General features: G+C 42.8%; 2 protein-coding genes across 2 annotated transcripts in view; one reads left to right on the forward strand and one right to left on the reverse strand.

Moving 5' to 3' along the window:
• The first annotated feature begins 2,903 nt into the window (after window positions 1–2,903).
• mpzl1l (myelin protein zero-like 1 like) overlaps window positions 2,904–18,711 on the forward strand; it is a 15,945-nt gene continuing 137 nt past the window's right edge. Inside the window, exons 1-6 of the mRNA XM_084374074.1 lie at window positions 2,904–3,028; window positions 7,497–7,678; window positions 9,698–9,908; window positions 11,717–11,846; window positions 13,550–13,655; window positions 15,251–18,711. The exon at window positions 15,251–18,711 is cut by the window's right edge and continues 137 nt beyond it. Coding sequence (XP_084230200.1) covers window positions 2,956–3,028; window positions 7,497–7,678; window positions 9,698–9,908; window positions 11,717–11,846; window positions 13,550–13,655; window positions 15,251–15,346 — 798 coding nt within the window. The 5' untranslated portion in view covers window positions 2,904–2,955 and the 3' untranslated portion in view covers window positions 15,347–18,711. The remainder of the gene's footprint in view (window positions 3,029–7,496; window positions 7,679–9,697; window positions 9,909–11,716; window positions 11,847–13,549; window positions 13,656–15,250) is intronic.
• On the reverse strand, window positions 13,668–15,242 carry LOC311269728 (uncharacterized protein). Its single transcript, XM_084374073.1, has 2 exons — window positions 14,685–15,242; window positions 13,668–14,630 (listed from the first exon to the last, which is right to left on the reverse strand). The coding sequence occupies exons 1-2, from the start codon at window positions 14,779–14,781 to the stop codon at window positions 13,858–13,860; spliced, it is 870 nt and encodes a 289-aa protein (XP_084230199.1). The 5' UTR covers window positions 14,782–15,242; the 3' UTR covers window positions 13,668–13,857.

Here is an 18,711-nt window from a genome sequence, read left to right on the forward strand (position 1 = left end):
TACTCATCAGTTTAAATCTCGTTATCAAATCAAATCAACTGTATTTATACAGCCCACAATCACATCACCTCAGTGGGCTCAACGGTCTGTACAGTGAGTGAGAAAAAAAAGCCAGAACAACAAAAATCATAATTTACAAGTTGCATTGACAGAATATCTGATACAAATAATCTAATATGTGTAAAGTGTGTGGGTCCAGGAGACAACTCAGCAGGAGGAGGCATCGCCAAGTGGTGCCCGAGTCACATGACCTCCTGTCCACTGTGGTGACCTGGAAGAGGACACACGAGATGATTAACAGTAAAACAGAGAAGATCAGAGTGAAGAGACATCAAACTTTACAGAAGTACAGATATCAGGGTCTGATCCAGATCTGTCGATATGTGAGGCAGCAGGAGCCACCTGAGGTAGAAGGAGCCACCTGAGGCAGCAGGAGCCACCTGAGGTAGAAGGAGCCACCTGAGGCAGCAGGAGCCACCTGAGGCAGGTAGAAGGAGCCACCTGAGGTAGAAGGAGCCACCTGAGGCAGCAGGAGCCACCTGAGGTAGAAGGAGCCACCTGAGGTAGAAGGAGGAGGAGCCGGGGGAGGGGGAGGGGGAGGGGCCAGAAAAGGAGGGGGAAAACAAAAGTTAGAGAAATGCGCGCGATGTTAATGAGAATGATCAGATGTCTCTTCCCTTCATGTTCTCATACATATTATATGTATGAGTAAAAAAATCTATATCTAAAATAACAATACAACATCAAAGTGTTATACAGTATGTGAGCATTTTAAATAAACCATCAGTCTTGTTTAAATTACCCAACAGTTATACTCGAGTGAAAGTAAAGATATGGTGTTAAAATATTACTTTGGTAAAAGTGAAAGTCACCCACATGAATAGTACTCGAGTAAAAGTCTTAAAGTATCTGATATTAAATTAAGATGGATAGATGGATACATACTTAAGTAGCAGAGTATCAGTAGAGTACCTGATCCATATATTTACATGTATGTATGTATATACTGTATACTATTGGTCCATCACAATCACTGTTTTTATCTGATTGATGATAAAATAAATTAATTTAAAAATGTGCTACTTTGGCTGTGATGCAGCATGTAATCTGTAAAGTAACTAGTAACTAAAGTTATCAGATAAATGTAGTGGAGTGGGAGTATAAAGTAGCAGAAAATAGAAATACTTAAAGTACCTATACAAAATATACATTAAACATTAATTTACTATGCTTGGAGAGGAAACCAATTATTTATCCTCCATGGTCCACTTCTCATGTTATAGATGGCAGAGGACTAAGGTCTTATGAGGATCTTAAGAGCACATATAATTTACCCAGATCATCTCTTTACTTTTATCTACAATTGAGGAATGCTATCTTAGCTCATGGAGTTACATGTGATATTTCTCTTTCTGAACATCCCCTTCTTAAGCTTTTAGGCAGTAAATCTAAATCCAGAGGTCTGGGATCCACTCTATACACTGGGGGTGACCAAAGTATCGAATGCTGATTTGAAGGAATATAACCAAGTTGTTGACTGGAAGAGAGTCACAGAATTTCAATCATCAAATGATTCATTACAAATGTATTCATAGATTCTATCTCACCTTTGTCAACTTCACCTCTGCTCCACTCCCATCTGCCCCTCGTGTAATCGTAGACAAATAGGAACTTATTTTCATATGATGTGGCAATGTCCGGATGTGGAGCTTTTTTGGTGTCAAGTAACATCCCTGACGGGAGATATAATGGGCGTCAGTATCCCGTGTAACCCAATTGTTTTGCTATTGAATGATGACTCTCAATTACTGCTTCAGGTTACTCAGAGAAGACTACTATTTTTAGGCCTGACAGCAGCAAAAGAAATGCTAATACAGAGGTGGAAACCGCCACACGCACTCAATATTTCTCAATGGACTGCCCTTTTTTATGACATTATTTCTCTAGAACTCTCTATTGCTCGATCGAATGGGGCTATAGCAAGCAATACTGAGGTCCTGTCTAGGGCATTTGAGAAGGTTAGACTTAAGCTACATAGATGAAACTGGTTGGTCAATAAGGTTTAATCTCCCATATATGTATGAAGATATAAAAGTTTGGCTAATTCCTTGCATATGGATTGGTATGAATGGATGTGTACCTGTATTTAGTATGTAGGTGTGTAAGCACACCTATTTGGGAAGATACTACTCGCAGTGTGAGCTGATGGGATCACCTTTGTCTCATGACTATTATCATTTTCTTTTATCTGTGCAGGCTTTTGTTATTTATTAGTTAAAGAGGAGAGGGAGGGAGGAAGGGATACAATTCTCCTGTTATTAGTTAATCAAATTATTTGCTATGTATTTCCTTTTTTATGTTCAGATATGACTGAATCCAGCCAGGGGAGGGGAAGGGAGTAAGCCAGAGGCGTAAGGGAGGTATGGGTGGGACAAGGGCGGGACAATAGCTCACATTTTTACTATATTTTTTCCCCTCTTTTCTCTTTTCTACACTGCCCGCAATATCCTTATGAGATGTATGGTTGTATATGTTTGTGAATTATGTGGCTGTGTATACGACTTAATGTGGGTATATTGTTAAAAAGAAAGAAAATGAAATAATAAAAAGTTGATCACAATATATATATATATATATTATATTAATAACTTTTTATTATATTGAGTAAAAGTCTTAAAATATCTGATGTTTATTATATATATACATTAAACATCAGATATTTTAAGACTTTTACTCAATTTTACTAAACTAATGTTTTAACTCGATATCATTACCTTTACTACACCTCAGGTTAATATGCTGTAAAAGTACAGTCGTCAGTTCACCTGGCGGCCTGTAGGAGGCAGCAGTCACGCTCTGAACTGTTTCCCGCCGCTGAATATCCCACGAAGAAGAAGTATCGAGTCGTCCTACAGAGGTGGAAAAAGCGGAGGGACTCCTCCTGTTTACAACATAATGGAGCCAAAAGGGTCAAAAAGCGACTGCAGGCGGCTTTTACTGACTGGATTAACGCTGTGTGTTGTATTAGGTGAGTGTTAGAGACCCAGTCGTGTTAAAGTTTAATATTTAAATGTTTGATTTTGAGCTGATATTTAAGGTGGGACACCAGGTTAGCTAGCTAGCGTTGTTGTGTCTCATCTCATGTACGGAGACACCTAAACACACTCCTAACCTCCGCTCACAATCAGGCTAATTAATGTACCTTTGTTCTCCTTCACTGCAACTACACATCAGATTTAACATTAACCGAACACAGTTATCTTTAGAATCTGAGCTGCACCCTCCTTATTCACACATCGATATAACGAACCAGATAATGTGTGAAGGAACAGTTAAATTCACTAAAATGTGAATAAGATTTGGTTCAGATTGGTGGTTACCGCCCTGTGTAGTGTCGGTCTGTGGAAGGTGATGTGATGGAAATAACGTTGAATACAGAAGCTAACCGGTTAGCTCACGGTAATATTCAGAAATAAGTGCTGCTGGCTGTGTTGGATTTATGCCGATTTAAAGGGTATTTTCCATTAATACACAATATGTTAACATGTGTGTGTTATAGTGGAGGGAGTGTGTGTGAAAAACAAAGCCTCATTAAAGTGGCACATTTTAAATGACGGTGTCGTGAAGAGAGAGTGTCTGCGGTAACTACGTGTCGTCCGGTGGACCGTCTTTAACTCTGCTAACTGCACTTCATGTTTACACTGTTTACAGTCAGTGACATCATCAGACATCAGTATTATAGAACACTTAGTGTGTTTTATAAACACAATGTGAATTATATCAGTGCCAACACAGCAGCTCTTTAGTTAGCCTGACTCGGACTAGCTTAGCATCCAAACCTCAGATAACATCTCATTTCCTGGTTGGCTAACCTCCTGCTGACCCACACAGAAAAGCCACCTTCATATATTCATGTGCACTTCATAGCACAGCCGCGTGCACGAGTTTGACTTGATAATATCATGTCAGTAAACACAATGAAGTCTTCTAATTACCATTATCTCATTCATTATCTAATTATTGTCCCAACAGAACCAGACTGCCAGCTCAGACACTCATACATCTGTTACTGAGCAGCATATAGATGTGCTTTACCTCTGAGAGTCACTCAGATCTCTAATATCAGATATAACTGTATTAATCCTGAGCGAGTTGCTGTGGCAGATATTGCTCAAAATTACAAAAACTTAACAACAAAAAACAAAAATACAACAGAGTAATAATAAAATGTGTTAAAGGAATAAATGCTGATATCAGTGCAAAATAGAATAACAATAAAAATAAGAAACGTGTATAAAAATAAGCAAATTACAATAAAAGAAAAATAGAAAAAATTAACATTGCACATGAAGACATTGTGTTGTTGAAGCTGTCCTTACAGCAGAGTGGAGAGAAGTTCAGTTTGATGGTCAACAGAAGAAAAGAAGAAGTGTGTTAATAAATGAAAATGATTTGACGTAAAAATCCACCAGTTGCTAATGAATTTCTTGTTTAACACTGGGCAGCTTGATGAGCAACAGTCCATAAACACAGCGTCTCTCCTACAGAACTGTACTATTTGAATTAGTGGACGTTCAGAAGTGAACTGTGGTTTCTCTGTTTTAAATCTCAGAGTAATAACAGCCGACAGCAGGAAACAGACGACACGCACTTCCTTCTGTTTCATGTTGTGAAATGATCTGACTGTCTGCTGTCACAACTGTTTCTGTTGATGTTAATGTTCAGTCTGAATATCAGACAAACAGAACTGAATCAGCTTCTGTTGGCTGTAGGAGCAGATGTTCGGTGTGACAAATGTGTTTTTATAAGATGTTAATAATTCTATAAATCTGTGTTACTGTGTGACATAAAGGGGAGTTCTGTCTTCCTGTATGAGTGAGTAATTTACTATGCAGTCAGTCCTTTAACAGAACACAGTATCTGTTGATCTGTTACAGATCAGTCACATCTCACACACAGTAACATGAACACCTGAACAATATCAAGAGCTGCGATTCTACAACATGTTAAATATATAATGACATCGATCAGCCTGTCAGGGGTCATTTAGAATTTGGGCGCACAAATAGAGTTGTTGTTACCATTAAATTAATAATTTGTACGTACAACTTGACAGAAGCAGTTCAGTTATCATATTGAATGGTTTAAGGAACATATTGAGTTAGATTTTCTCCACATCCAGTGTTTTCCCTCCTGTTAGAAGGTGGAGCAGGCGCAGCAGCCAGGATGATGTGGGCACCTCCTCAGCAGCTTTTTATGTGCTGTTTTTTTTATTGTCTGCTATAGTTTTTCTGCTTTTTTGTGCACAGACATAATGACGGTCCAAAATGATGTGAAAGTGTATATTTACATGAACAGTCTCCACAGAGCAGAAAACACTGTTGCTCTGTCAGTCTGAAGTCAAACTGAAGCTGTGTTATTAAACCATCAGCTCATTCAGATCGGACCTCAGCTGTTTGTTCTGCGCGCGTGCACGCATAAAGAATATAAAGTCCTGAGACAACAATGAGGCGATTCAGAAGGAATGAATAGAATCAGAGAAATACACATAAATGTTAATTTGTTTGAAATAATTCAGTCATTTGAAAGTCGAGTCACACACCTGTCGAGTCACACACCTGTCGAGTCACACACCTCCTCTCACTTCTTACTGCTGTTTATTACAGTGAATTAATGAATTCATTTAAAGACACAGCTGAGTGAATTAGCTGCTCATGATAATAATTTGAGGTTATTAGTTATTAATAAACTCTTCTTTTCCTTCATACATACTTAATACACTGGACACCAGCAGACTGTCAGGGAGCTGTGGATTCATCTCTTTATTGATTATTTGATCAGTTGATTTTTGTTAAGTGTAAAAAGCCAAAACTGTGGTTGGAGCTTCCTGTGTTTCACCAGAATCCTCCTTCTGTATTGATCTGTGTTGATCTGTGTTGATCTTTAGTGATCTGTATTCATCTGTATTGATCTTTATTGATCTGTAGTGATCTGTAGTGATCTTTGACAAAGATTTCAGTGGTCTCTCACACTCTTACAAGAGCAATTAACAGGACAACAGAAACAGACAAACATATAAAATTATAATAATGAGAATTAATAATAAAACTATTCTGGACATACAGACAGGTGTGTGTATATAAATATATATAACAACAACAATGGCCAACAACACTCAGTTTGTTTAATGGACGTCAGGTGTTTCTGTAAATTGTAAACAAACACAAAGAAGAATAAATATTAAATAGCTAATGATGTAATAGATCACTGTATATACATACAGTATATGAATATATATATATATATATATATATATATATATATATATATATATATATATATATATATATATATATACACATATGTTCATATAGAATATATTCAGTGTGCAGGGATTATATTTCAAAGTAATAGGTTACATGTTAAAGCAGTGTGTGTTTGAAACTAGGGGTGTGAATCTTTGGGTGTCTCACGATTCGATTCAGAATCGATTCGTGATTCAAACGATTCTCGATTCAAAAATTGATACAGTGCATAGTGTGTTAAGCCAAATTACGGCATCAAAACAATACAGTTTGAATAAGATAATGTGATTTTTAAACAAACTGATTCCAATGATGTAATCACACAAAGGCAAACATTAAAAAAAGGTAACATTTATTCATGCTAAACAAATAAAAACTTACTGTACAAGAAATAACTTGCATAAATAAAATTGCCTAAATAAAAGCTTAGGCCAGCTGCCTTTTTCTCCCAGAAGTTACAAAAATAAACTGTACACAAAAAACACAAATTGGTGTTTTGTGTGATTTTTTTCAAAATAGAAAAAAAAATAATAATTAATTTTTTTTTTAAAATTTTTTTAAATAGATTTTCGAAGTTTATGAATCGATTCAGAATCGTGGATGATTAGAATCGCGATTCTTATGTGAATCGATTTCTTTCCCCCACCCCATTTGAAACTCTAAATATTGATCATTAGATTAGAATAATATTGATTATTGTCACGGTCTCTATGACAGCAACATATAGAAATACATCTAAATAATTATAATCATTAATATGATCTAATAATCAAAATCTCTCAACTGTTGTGATAAATTAATCAGACAATTGAAAATGTCACATTTAACTGTGAGAAACTGTGATGTGATTTATTGACCGAATGATTAATACAGACAGTTATTAGCTGATTGATCGGTGGTAAGAGCTGTTGAAGCAGCTCAGCCTCTCTAGTGATGAAACGTAATGAAGTTCTGTGTTCAAAACCACCTTCACTGTAGCTCTGCTGTTTCCCTCCTGATCCGTGTGGCTGACATGACAATGATTTCTAGGCCTGTAACATCCTGTTTGTCTGTAACGGTTACAAATACTTTGTTCAGTGTCTCCAACTTAAACAACACCACCCTCCACACTGCCAGACAGGGTGGTGCTGTATTCTGCTCTAATTAAACCAGCAGCAGTGAACTTATATCCATCATCTTATTTATGACCAGTGTTCAGACCTACATCAGGCATAGATATCCACGCCGACCCTGAGGTGATGATGCAGAACGGCACCACAGGAGTCCTCCGCTGCACCTTCAAGTCCAGAGAAGTGGTGAGCAGCTCCACCTCCGTCACCTGGAGCTTCCAGTCCAGTCAGCCCGACAACCAGTTCAGCAAAGCTCCATATGTGGTGAGTCCTCACAGCTCCTATATATACGATAATCTGCTGTGACTCTGCTGTGACTCTCCTGCGACTCCTGTTACTCTGCTGCGACTCTGCTGCGACTCTGCTGCGACTCCTGTTACTCTGCTGCGACTCTGCTGCAACTCCTGTTACTCTGCTGCAACTCTGCTGCGACTCCTGTTACTCTGCTGTTACTCTGCTGTTACTCTGCTGTCACTCTGCTGTTACTCTGCTGTTAATCTGCTGCGACTCTCCTGTTACTCTGCTGTTAATCTGCTGCGACTCTCCTGTTACTCTGCTGTTACTCTGCTGTGACTCTGCTGTGACTCTGCTGTGACTCGGCTGTGACTCGGCTGCGACTCTCCTGCGACTCTCCTGTGACTCTCCTGCGACTCTGCTGTTACTCTGCTGTTAATCTGCTGCGACTCTCCTGTTACTCTGCTGTTACTCTCCTGTGACTCTGCTGTGACTCTGCTGTGACTCTGCTGTGACTCGGCTGCGACTCGGCTGCGACTCTCCTGCGACTCTCCTGCGACTCTGCTGCGACTCCTGTTACTCTGCTGCGACTCTCCTGTTACTCTGCTGCGACTCTGCTGTGACTCTCCTGTTACTCTCCTGTTACTCTGCTGTTACTCTCCTGTTACTCTGCTGTTACTCTGCTGTTAATCTGCTGTGACTCTCCTGCGACTCTCCTGTTACTCTGCTGCGACTCTCCTGCGACTCTGCTGCGACTCTCCTGTTACTCTGCTGCGACTCTCCTGCGACTCTGCTGCGACTCTCCTGTTACTCTGCTGTGACTCTCCTGTTACTCTGCTGTGACTCTGCTGTGACTCTCCTGTTACTCTCCTGTTACTCTCCTGTGACTCTGCTGTGACTCTGCTGTGACTCTCCTGCGACTCTCCTGTTACTCTGCTGCGACTCTGCTGCGACTCTCCTGTTACTCTGCTGCGACTCTGCTGCGACTCTCCTGTGACTCTCCTGTGACTCTGCTGCGACTCTGCTGCGACTCTCCTGCGACTCTCCTGCGACTCTGCTGCGACTCTGCTGCGACTCTCCTGCGACTCTCCTGTGACTCTGCTGTGACTCTGCTGCGACTCTGCTGTTACTCTGCTGTTACTCTGCTGCGACTCTCCTGCGACTCTCCTGCGACTCTGCTGTTACTCTGCTGTTACTCTGCTGTTACTCTCCTGTGACTCTGCTGTGACTCTCCTGCGACTCTCCTGTTACTCTGCTGCGACTCTGCTGCGACTCTGCTGCGACTCTGCTGCGACTCTGCTGCGACTCTCCTGCGACTCTGCTGCGACTCTCCTGCGACTCTCCTGCGACTCTGCTGTGACTCTCCTGCGACTCTCCTGTTACTCTGCTGCGACTCTGCTGCGACTCTCCTGTGACTCTCCTGCGACTCTCCTGTGACTCTCCTGCGACTCTCCTGCGACTCTCCTGTGACTCTCCTGCGACTCTGCTGCGACTCTCCTGCGACTCTGCTGTGACTGTGATTTCTTCCTGTCTTTAATTTTGACCATCTCAACAGACAGACGTGTGTGAAAGAAGAAATCGTGATCTTCATTTTCAACAAACAGAAAGTCAGACTCATGAAGAGACTTTAAGTTCACTGTGATCCACAGAGGATAAAAGAGTTTATGTTTCTGTCTTGGTTAAAATTTCCTGTTGATTATACACTTTGTTGTTGTCCTATAATGTCTGCGGATAATATATTATAATGTCTGTTGTTAATAATAATAATAATAATAATAATAATAATAATAATAAACTTTATTTCTATAGCACCTTTTAAGGCCAAAGTTACAGGGTGTTTCACAGAATATATCGGGCAAACTGTACAAGAAAGACAAATTAAGCAAATAAAATGCAATAAAATCAGATGCTTCACAAAATACAATATCGGTGCAAAGAGCAGTAACAAGAAATATAAAACGCAGAGATGAGACAAAATATAACGGAGCAAGATGAAGACGATGACGGACTGTGTTGACTGAATGAAGAGTTTGTGTCTCTGCTCTGTAGATCTTCTACTTCTCCAATGGGAAAGTTTTCCCCGGTCAGGATGAGTTCAAAGACAGAGTTCAGTTCATCGGAGACATCAACAAGAGAGACGTGTCCATCCAGCTCAGTCCGGCCCAGTTCAGTGACAACGGGACCTTCTTCTGCGACGTCAAGAACCCACCAGACGTCACGGGAACACCGGCCAGAACCGAGCTCAGGGTCGTCCTCAAAGGTCAGTCTTTATTATTATCATCATTATGAGTGATAATTAAATGTGTTCTAAAAACCAGCCTCAGGGCGACCGGGTCACTCCGTTAGTAGAGCAGATGTCCCATGTGCAGAGGCTGCGTCCTCGCTACAGAGGCTGCGTCCTCGCTACGGAGGCTGCGTCCTCGTGCTACAGAGGCTGCATCCTCGTGCTACAGAGGCTGCATCCTCGTGCTACAGAGGCTGCATCCTCACTACAGAGGCTGCGTCCTCGTGCTACAGAGGCTGCATCCTCGTGCTACAGAGGCTGCATCCTCACTACAGAGGCTGCGTCCTCGTGCTACAGAGGCTGCGTCCTCGTGCTACAGAGGCTGCATCCTCACTACAGAGGCTGCATCCTCACTACAGAGGCTGCGTCCTCGTGTTACAGAGGCTGCGTCCTCGTGCTACAGAGGCTGCGTCCTCGTGCTACAGAGGCTGCGTCCTCGTGCTACAGAGGCTGCGTCCTCGCTACAGAGGCTGCGTCCTCGTGCTACAGAGGCTGCGTCCTCGTGCTACAGAGGCTGTGTCCTCGCTATGGAGGCTGCGTCCTCGTGCTACAGAGGCTGCGTCCTCGTGCTACAGAGGCTGCGTCCTCGTGCTACAGAGGCTGTGTCCTCGCTACAGAGGCTGTGTCCTCACACTACCCTAACCCTAACCCACTTACAATAAAAGCATCTGTAGGAAGCTCTTACTGTGAAAGGAGAGCAGCAGGAAGAGATGAGAAGGTTTAAACGAGGCTCTGATGGTGAAAACTGAACTGTAGTGATCTAGCTGGTGGTGGTGACCACACACTGACTTGATTCAAACACATATCAAACACATGTTAAATGAAATCTACATGTTGGCTCCACTGACAACACGTCATGGACTCATGTTGGTGTCTCAGTGGATTTCAACATGTCTCAGTGTGTTCAGGTGAGACAAACATAAAACATCTGCAGCAGGTCTGTTCTTGTTGTGAGACGCTCACAGGTACATGTGTCAGCTTGTTATCAGCTGACTGTCTCCTCCACCCTGTAGGTGGGAGTTTGTTCCACATCAGTGACACACACACACACACACACACACACACACTCACACCGTTGCTGAAGTACCTTTCCTAAACACACACACCTGTTGGATGGTCACCCACCAGCTCAAAGTTCATCTTTAAAGTTTTATTTAAATCTTTTCACTCGTGAGAAATATTCTGTATCCATGACAACTCGATCAATATGTTTATTTCAGGGCTGAAACTGATTATTAGAAATCAACAAGACTGAAAACAGTTTACTCAATTACTCTTCTTCAGTACAGTTTACTCCATTACTCTTCTTCAGTACAGTTTACTCAATTACTCTTCTTCAGTATTTCAATTTTCTGTTACTTTATGATTCCTCTCCACTACATTTATATGATAAATTTAGTTACTAGTTACTTTATAGATTCAGATTACTCGTGCTTATAGGCTGTTAATGGTGACGTGTAACCAATCAGATGTTGTTGTGGGCGGGACATTGTGCGAGAGGATGTAGCATCAGAGCAGCACATGTTAATCCCAGATACAGATAATCAATCAGAGCTGATAATCAATCAGAGCTGATTCCAGAATCCAAAAGGTTTAACTTTATATTTAAAAACTAACTGTGTGTGTTTGTGTGCGTCTGTCTGTCTGTCTGTGTGTGTGTGTGTGTGTGTGTGTGTGTGTGTGTGTGTGTGTGTGTGTGTGTGTTTGTGTGCGTCTGTCTGTCTGTGTGTGTCTGTGTGTGTGTGTGTGTGTGTGTGTGTGTGTGTGTGTGTGTGTGTGTGTAGAGTCTCTCCCTCAGAGTAACACAACAGTAATAGTTGGAGCAGTGTGTGGAGTTTTACTTCTGCTCGTCATCATTGCCATCGCTGCCTGCGTCTCCATGAGGGTCCTTCACAACCGCCATGACTATGAAGGGTCAGTGACACACACACACACACACACACACACACACACACACACACACACATACACACACACAGACACACACACACACACACACACACACACACACACACATACACACACACACGAGTCTAACTAGTGTAACTTGACTTCTCTAACATCAGCAGAGGAACAGCTGAAATATTTTCCAAACAATAAATATTAATATATTAAGATGATGAGGATGTCACATCACATGCACCTCTCATCCAATCAGAAACAAGTATTCTCAGTGGTGATTGGATCATTCAGCTCTAATGAGTCTTTTCGCTTCTTACACATGTATTTATATATTTATATAACTGCTCTCAGTCAGTCAGTGACTCTACAGAGAACAAGTGTCAGGTGATCTGTTGAATAATCTCAGTGATGTCTTCCTGCTTCAGAGGTTTATTAATCAGCTGTTAACAGCTCGTTAACTCTCTGCATGGAGCACGACTCTCTTTCGGTGTGGGGATCAATCTGTTTGATGACCTCATGGTGTTACTAATTATTAATCTGTGTAGACTCTCCTGTGTGTGTGTGTGTGTGTGTGTGTGTGTGTGTGTGTGTGTGTGTGTGAGAGGTAGTTTCACCTCCTGGCTTGATCACCATGTATTGATCCTGTTGGATTCAGATGGATTGATAAGTTTAAAGTATGATCAGTGTCTGAGCGATGTGTGTGGGGTTTGTGTTTCCACTGGTGTCAGTCACTGTCCTCCATCACTGTGTGTGTGTTCATAACACCACTAACACTTCCTGTTAACATCATAGACCGGCTCGTTGTCGATCAGCATGTTGTCTCCTCACTCTTCATCGTCACTAACACTCAGACTAACTGTTGTCTTCCTCATCTCTGCTCTTCATTGCAGCTTTATTTTTGTATGAAACATGTTTGTTAACTCAGATGTTTGCAGTTGTCATGACAACAGAGTTCAGAGGATGAACTCAGAGTTGATTGTTTTGTGAGTTTCCTGGAGGTGCACCAATCACCTGTTTGTATTTTATGGACTGAACAGATGATCAGACAGATTGATTAATTAATCAGTTCATGTCTCAGAGGCCAAAGTGACATTTTCAGACCCTGAACGTCAACCTGAAGGGTTTTTAATATCGTTGAATCAGATACTTTATTACATCAAATATTGATTAATAATGTTAGTGACACATTGACGTATATTACCTTTTAATGAGCTTCTTGATAGTAAAACTGCAGGTCGTGGTTCAGAAATAGAAAGTGTTTAAACTGAAGTAAAATATTGATGAGAGTGATGTTATCATGAAGTGATCCTCTAGAGAGAAGACGTCTCACTCTGTTTGATTTGAACTAAACAATCTTTGTCAGAGAATCAACAATCAGCGTGTTGAACTCTAAACCTGACATCAGCTCACAGTTGACATGACAGGCTGACAGGATCACACAGTTCAGAGGAGAACCCATCAGATTTTATTTTAGTTTATTGATTAAAATAGTTATTGAACGATTAGTCGTCCGGTCGGTGCACCTCTGGTCTGCTCCCAGTATCTGTCTGTATTCCCAGTGTGTACTGGGAGCTGCTCTCTGTTAGTTTCATGCTCATCTCTCATGTTTTATTTCTTGTGCTCCATTCTGTCGTCTGTCTGTGTCTGTCTGTCTGTCTGTCTGTCTGTCTGTCTGTCTCCATGTGACACGGTGGTAAACGCTAACCCTACATTAGCTGTACGTCCCTGGAGAGTGTGAGCTCTCAGGCTCCGAAGCCTCGAAAGAAGGTGGAGTCCAGTCTGGAGGGCTCCAGGTCCACCAGTCCCCCTGGACCACTACAGGTAGGAGCTGCACCTGAGGACAGAAACAGAAACAGTCAGCTGACTGACAGCAGGTCACTGGGGACATGTCTCATTATTTAAACTGGACTGAGATTAAATATTTAACTGTCCACTGACTCAGTGAACATATTCAGTATTTAGTTCAGATCAGTCATAGAAACCTTCAACAATAATTTTAAGTTTATTTATATTTGACTAAAAATCAACCTGACAAACAAACTGAAACTTTACACACACCTGACACGCCTGGCACGCCTGACACGCCTGGCACACCTGACACGCCTGACACGCCTGACACGCCTGGCACGCCTGACACGCCTGGCACACCTGACACACCCGACACGCCTGCCACGCCTGGCACACCTGACACGCCTGACACGCCTGACACGCCTGGCACGCCTGGCACGGCTGACACGCCTGACACGCCTGGCACGCCTGACACGCCTGACACGCCTGACACGCCTGACACGCCTGGCACGCCTGGCACACCTGACACGCCTGACACGCCTGACATGCCTGACACGCCTGGCACACCTGACACGCCTGGCACGCCTGGCACGCCTGGCACGCCTGACACGCCTGACACGCCTGACACGCCTGGCACACCTGACACGCCTGACACGCCTGGCACGCCTGGCACGCCTGGCACGCCTGGCACGCCTGACATGCCTGACACGCCTGGCACACCCGACACGCCTGGCACGCCTGACACATCTGGCACGCCTGGCACACCTGGCACACCTGACACGCCTGGCACACCCGACACGCCTGGCATACCCGACACGCCTGGCACGCCTGACACATCTGGCACACCTGGCACGCCTGACACATCTGGAATACCTGACAGATCTGGCACACCTGGCACGCCTGACACGTCTGGAATACCTGACAGATCTGGCATGCCTGGCACACCTGACACGTCTGACACACCTGACACGTCTGACATGTCTGACACACCCGACGCGCCCGACACATCTGACACGCCTGGCACGCCTGGAACACCTGACAGATTTGGCATGCCTGGCACACCTGACCCGCCTGGCACACCTGACACAGTGTGATGCACAGATGTGCTGCAGCGCATGAGAGACAGCAAATTCATGTTTTTATGGAAAACACATTCCATTCACACACACATTCACACACTGATGGCGGAGGCTGCCATGCGAGGTGCCAGCTGCTCATCAGGAGCAGTTTGGGGTTCAGTATCCTGCTAAAGGATACGTCAACATGCAGCTGGGGGAGCCGGGGATTCGAACGAGCAGCCTTCCTTTTTAAGTTGCATCAGACCGCTGTGCCGTCGCTCTGTACAGCCGCTACAGATGTAAATAAACCTATGTTCATTAGTGAAATACAGGGAAACTGCAGCTGGATGGAAATGATCTATTTTACTTTGATGCTAAATGACTGAAACAGTTAATGTGATCTCATTGATTATTTGTGGATCAACTAATCGATTAATAAACTGAACGTTTCAGCTCTTTAAATAATCAGCTGTGTGCATGTTGAAGTCCCACTGAACGATTTACAGTTCAACACAAAGCTCCTCTGTCTTCATGTGTGATGTTTACCTGTGTGTATGTGTTGTTCTGCAGGGCCCGGTGATATACGCACAGCTGGACCACTCAGGCAGTAAAAACTCGTTCCATAAGATGGAGCCGGTGGTGTACGCTGACATCCGTAAGAACTGAAGAGGACCAAGCATTCATCAATAATCAATAATCACAGTAAAGTATGATGAGACTCGATCAGCTGCTCTGGGACAGAAGGGGGGGGGGGCTAAAGAAGCATGATGCTGTTACATGATGATGTCATGATGTCTCCATGTGCTTTAATGTAAACACACTACATAAGATCAGCCTTTACATTGTTCTCAACACAGGGACCACCGCACAACGCCTTCATCCTATAGATTCATCCCAGTCACAGTCTTCATCATATAGAATCATTACAGTCACAGTCTTCATCCTATAGAATCATTACAGTCACAGTCTTCATCATATAGAATCATTACAGTCACAGTCTTCATCATATAGAATCATCTCAGTCACAGTCTTCATCATATAGAATCATTACAGTCACAGTCTTCATCATATAGAATCATCTCAGTCACAGTCTTCATCATATAGAATCATTACAGTCACAGTCTTCATCATATAGAATCATCTCAGTCACAGTCTTCATCATATAGAATCATCTCAGTCACAGTCTTCATCCTATAGAATCATTACAGTCACAGTCTTCATCATATAGAATCATCTCAGTCACAGTCTTCATCATATAGAATCATCTCAGTCACAGTCTTCATCATATAGATTCATCGTTGTATCTACAGGAGCTTCAGCAGTCTCACGCACCAGCTGACATCATCACGTTTATGTCACCAGCTCGTATACATCCATCTTTACATTAACCCAGTGCTGCAGTGATCTGGTGTTCAGATCAAGATGGCTACACCGCGAGCAGGAGGTCAGAAACTATATTCTCATCTCCTAACTGATGGACGGTCAGAGTGATGTCAGCCGTCCTGTGTGCTCACGTCTTTACATTACAGAGAGGAGTCAGTGTGGACAGACACTGTGTGGACGGACTCTGTGTGGACAGACACTGTGTGCTTGATTCATCCTATATGTTCTTTAAGTTTGAATGCTCAGCTGCTCAAACTCGATGCAAACACACAAAATTTCTTTCTTCTCTGTATTTAAAGCAGCCGTCTGCGTCAGTACCAGTGTCTGTTAGAGAGGACAGCCTCACTCTGACCCACCACACAGAACCTGTCCTGCATGTTCTAGATGTTCCTCTGCCCAACAGAACCTGTCCTGCATGTTCTAGATGTTCCTCTGCCCAACAGAACCTGTCCTGCATGTTCTAGATGTTCCTCTGCCCAACACACCGGATTCACACGAGGGTCGTTATCAGGCTTCAGCAGGCCTCCACAACGAGCTCATCATTTCAGTCAGGTGTGTCGGCAGAGGAACATCTAGAACATGGAGGACGACAGGTTCTGTTGGGCAGAGGAACCTCTCATGTTGTGAACATAAAACGTGTCAGTGAAATAAAACAAAGTTCTGTGAGGTTCTGCGTCGATTTTGACCCTTTTTTAAAAACTGACAAGTTGTGTGATTGTTGCTCTGCAGCTGTTCAGTGTCTGTCCACAGTCACTCTGTAACATGTTTGTGTTTGTGTGAAACCCAGCTGGTGGTCAGCTGCTGAAGCTCCTCCTTCCTCCTCAGCGATCATGTTGCTCTATAGGATGTGTAACGTATATTTCTACAGTAACTCTGCATGATAACGTGAAACACAGCCGGCACAGCTCAGACTCAAGACGTGTTGTTACTGTGAACGCTTCAGTGTTCTGGCATGTTGTTGTGGTACCGCCCATCAGAACTCCCCTCAGTCACACATGTTCTGTAATGTTCTTTATAATAACTCTGGGTGCTCTGAGTGTCTGCAGCCCAGGTGCAGTTTGTGTTCCTGCCTGTTTGTACAATAAATCAAGTCATTTTATTTTAATATGCATGTTGAGCTGAGATGAAACAAACTGGGAGCTTCAGATAAAAACACTGTTTGCATGCAGTTAACTAACATAACCATCATTATTCTGATAAATATCATCATTTGTTTGTGTAAAGCTTTTTATTTTCACACTAATGGGCCAAATATGTTGAATAAGTTGTTTTTCAGATGCTTTGAAGCTTTAATGCATTCCAATGATTTTCTGTTCAAAGCCAAACTTCTCTTCTGACCTATAAGAATGATTTCTGTCCAAACGCCTTCAGCTTCAGCTTGTGAATGCAGTAATGTTGACCAGTATTTGTATATATTTCCTGCTCTGTAAGATATTTAGTGCTGTGTACTGTAAGTCATTCCAGTGTGGTGGTCGGGCTGTGGATGTTTCAGGAGGAGGAGAGTCGAGTTTGTTTCCTCTCTTCAGTCACTCAGATGTCTCGGTGTCTGTCAGCTCCACAAACATCCAGCTCAACTTTATTAGGTCACAAAAACACACAAAGTTAATGTGATGCTAGTATTTAGCATGCCAGCATGCTACATTAGCAATTATCTCAAACTATAGGTTCAATGTACTAGTGTACGTTTCTGCAAACCACAGATGTGCTTCAACTTTCTTTAGTTTTCAGGTTCATGTTGAGACGACTCTGTGGTTCTGGTCCGGTTAGTTTAGAACAGAAATCACTGAAGTTCAGGAAAACATCATGTTCGGGATCAAAACACCTGCTTCTGCCTCCACCAACACGGCTGGAAAACGTCCCGACATCTCATTACAAATATCCAGTGGCTTCATGTTCCAGATGTTGAAACACAGCCCTGAACAGTGGTCTCTGGCTGTAACTCCACCACCATCTCCTCCACCTGCTGACATGACAGTCAGCTCATGAGCATCTCATGTGAACATGATGTGACACTTACAAATGTAAAGTATCTGTGGTTTGCAGAAACGTAAAGTGCCAGGTTAGGGTTAGAATTCAGTGTTTCGTTTTAGAGGACGATGAAGCGACGATCAGGATCGATCCTCAGGAGAGCACGAGTCAAACCAGACATCAAATCACTTCATTCATTGAGCCCCAGTCAGCTGTAGGAGGAGCTGCTCCTCTGTGCTGCAACTGAAAACTTCTCTTCATTGTGACTGAAGAGAATTTTAATTTGGTGTTTTTTTGACTGGAGTCTGGCAGAGCCGGCAGACACTGTAGCCTTCCTGGAGTGTTTGTGTTGGTTCATGTTGTTGTTGGTGAGCAGAGGACAGAAGCTGTACGACCTGCTGCTCTGTGAGACTCGTCAGTGTTTATTGTAGAAATGTAAACTCTAAGTTATGATGACAGATGTGAGCAGCTGGTTCCTCCTCTCCTGACCAGGCTGTACGTGTTGTTGATGGTTTAAATAGTTGTGTGTTATTTTGTTCTGTTGTGAATCTGCACTAAGTCTTTCCTGTCAAAGACGACACACTGCCTGTGACTTCTCTTCTTATTTCGGTTCATCTCTGAATGTTTGGCCTGTTTAAACTGGAATGTTGTACATTTAGTGCCTTTTACATTTCATCAGC

This window comes from Pagrus pagrus (genome assembly GCF_965226575.1).
Source record: "Pagrus pagrus genome assembly, chromosome: 14".
NCBI lineage: Eukaryota > Metazoa > Chordata > Actinopteri > Spariformes > Sparidae > Pagrus > Pagrus pagrus.

What these genes read in the sequence shown, in the direction of transcription:
- LOC311269728 (XM_084374073.1), bottom strand. Translation starts at nt 14,781, where the DNA reads ATGGAATGTGTTTTCCATAAAAACATGAATTTGCTGTCTCTCATGCGC. An exon ending in AGGTGTGCCAGGCGGGTCAG is followed by an intron (nt 14,631 to 14,684) that starts GTGTGCCAGGCA and finishes CAGGCGTGTCAG; the next exon opens with ATGTGTCGGGCGCGTCGGGT.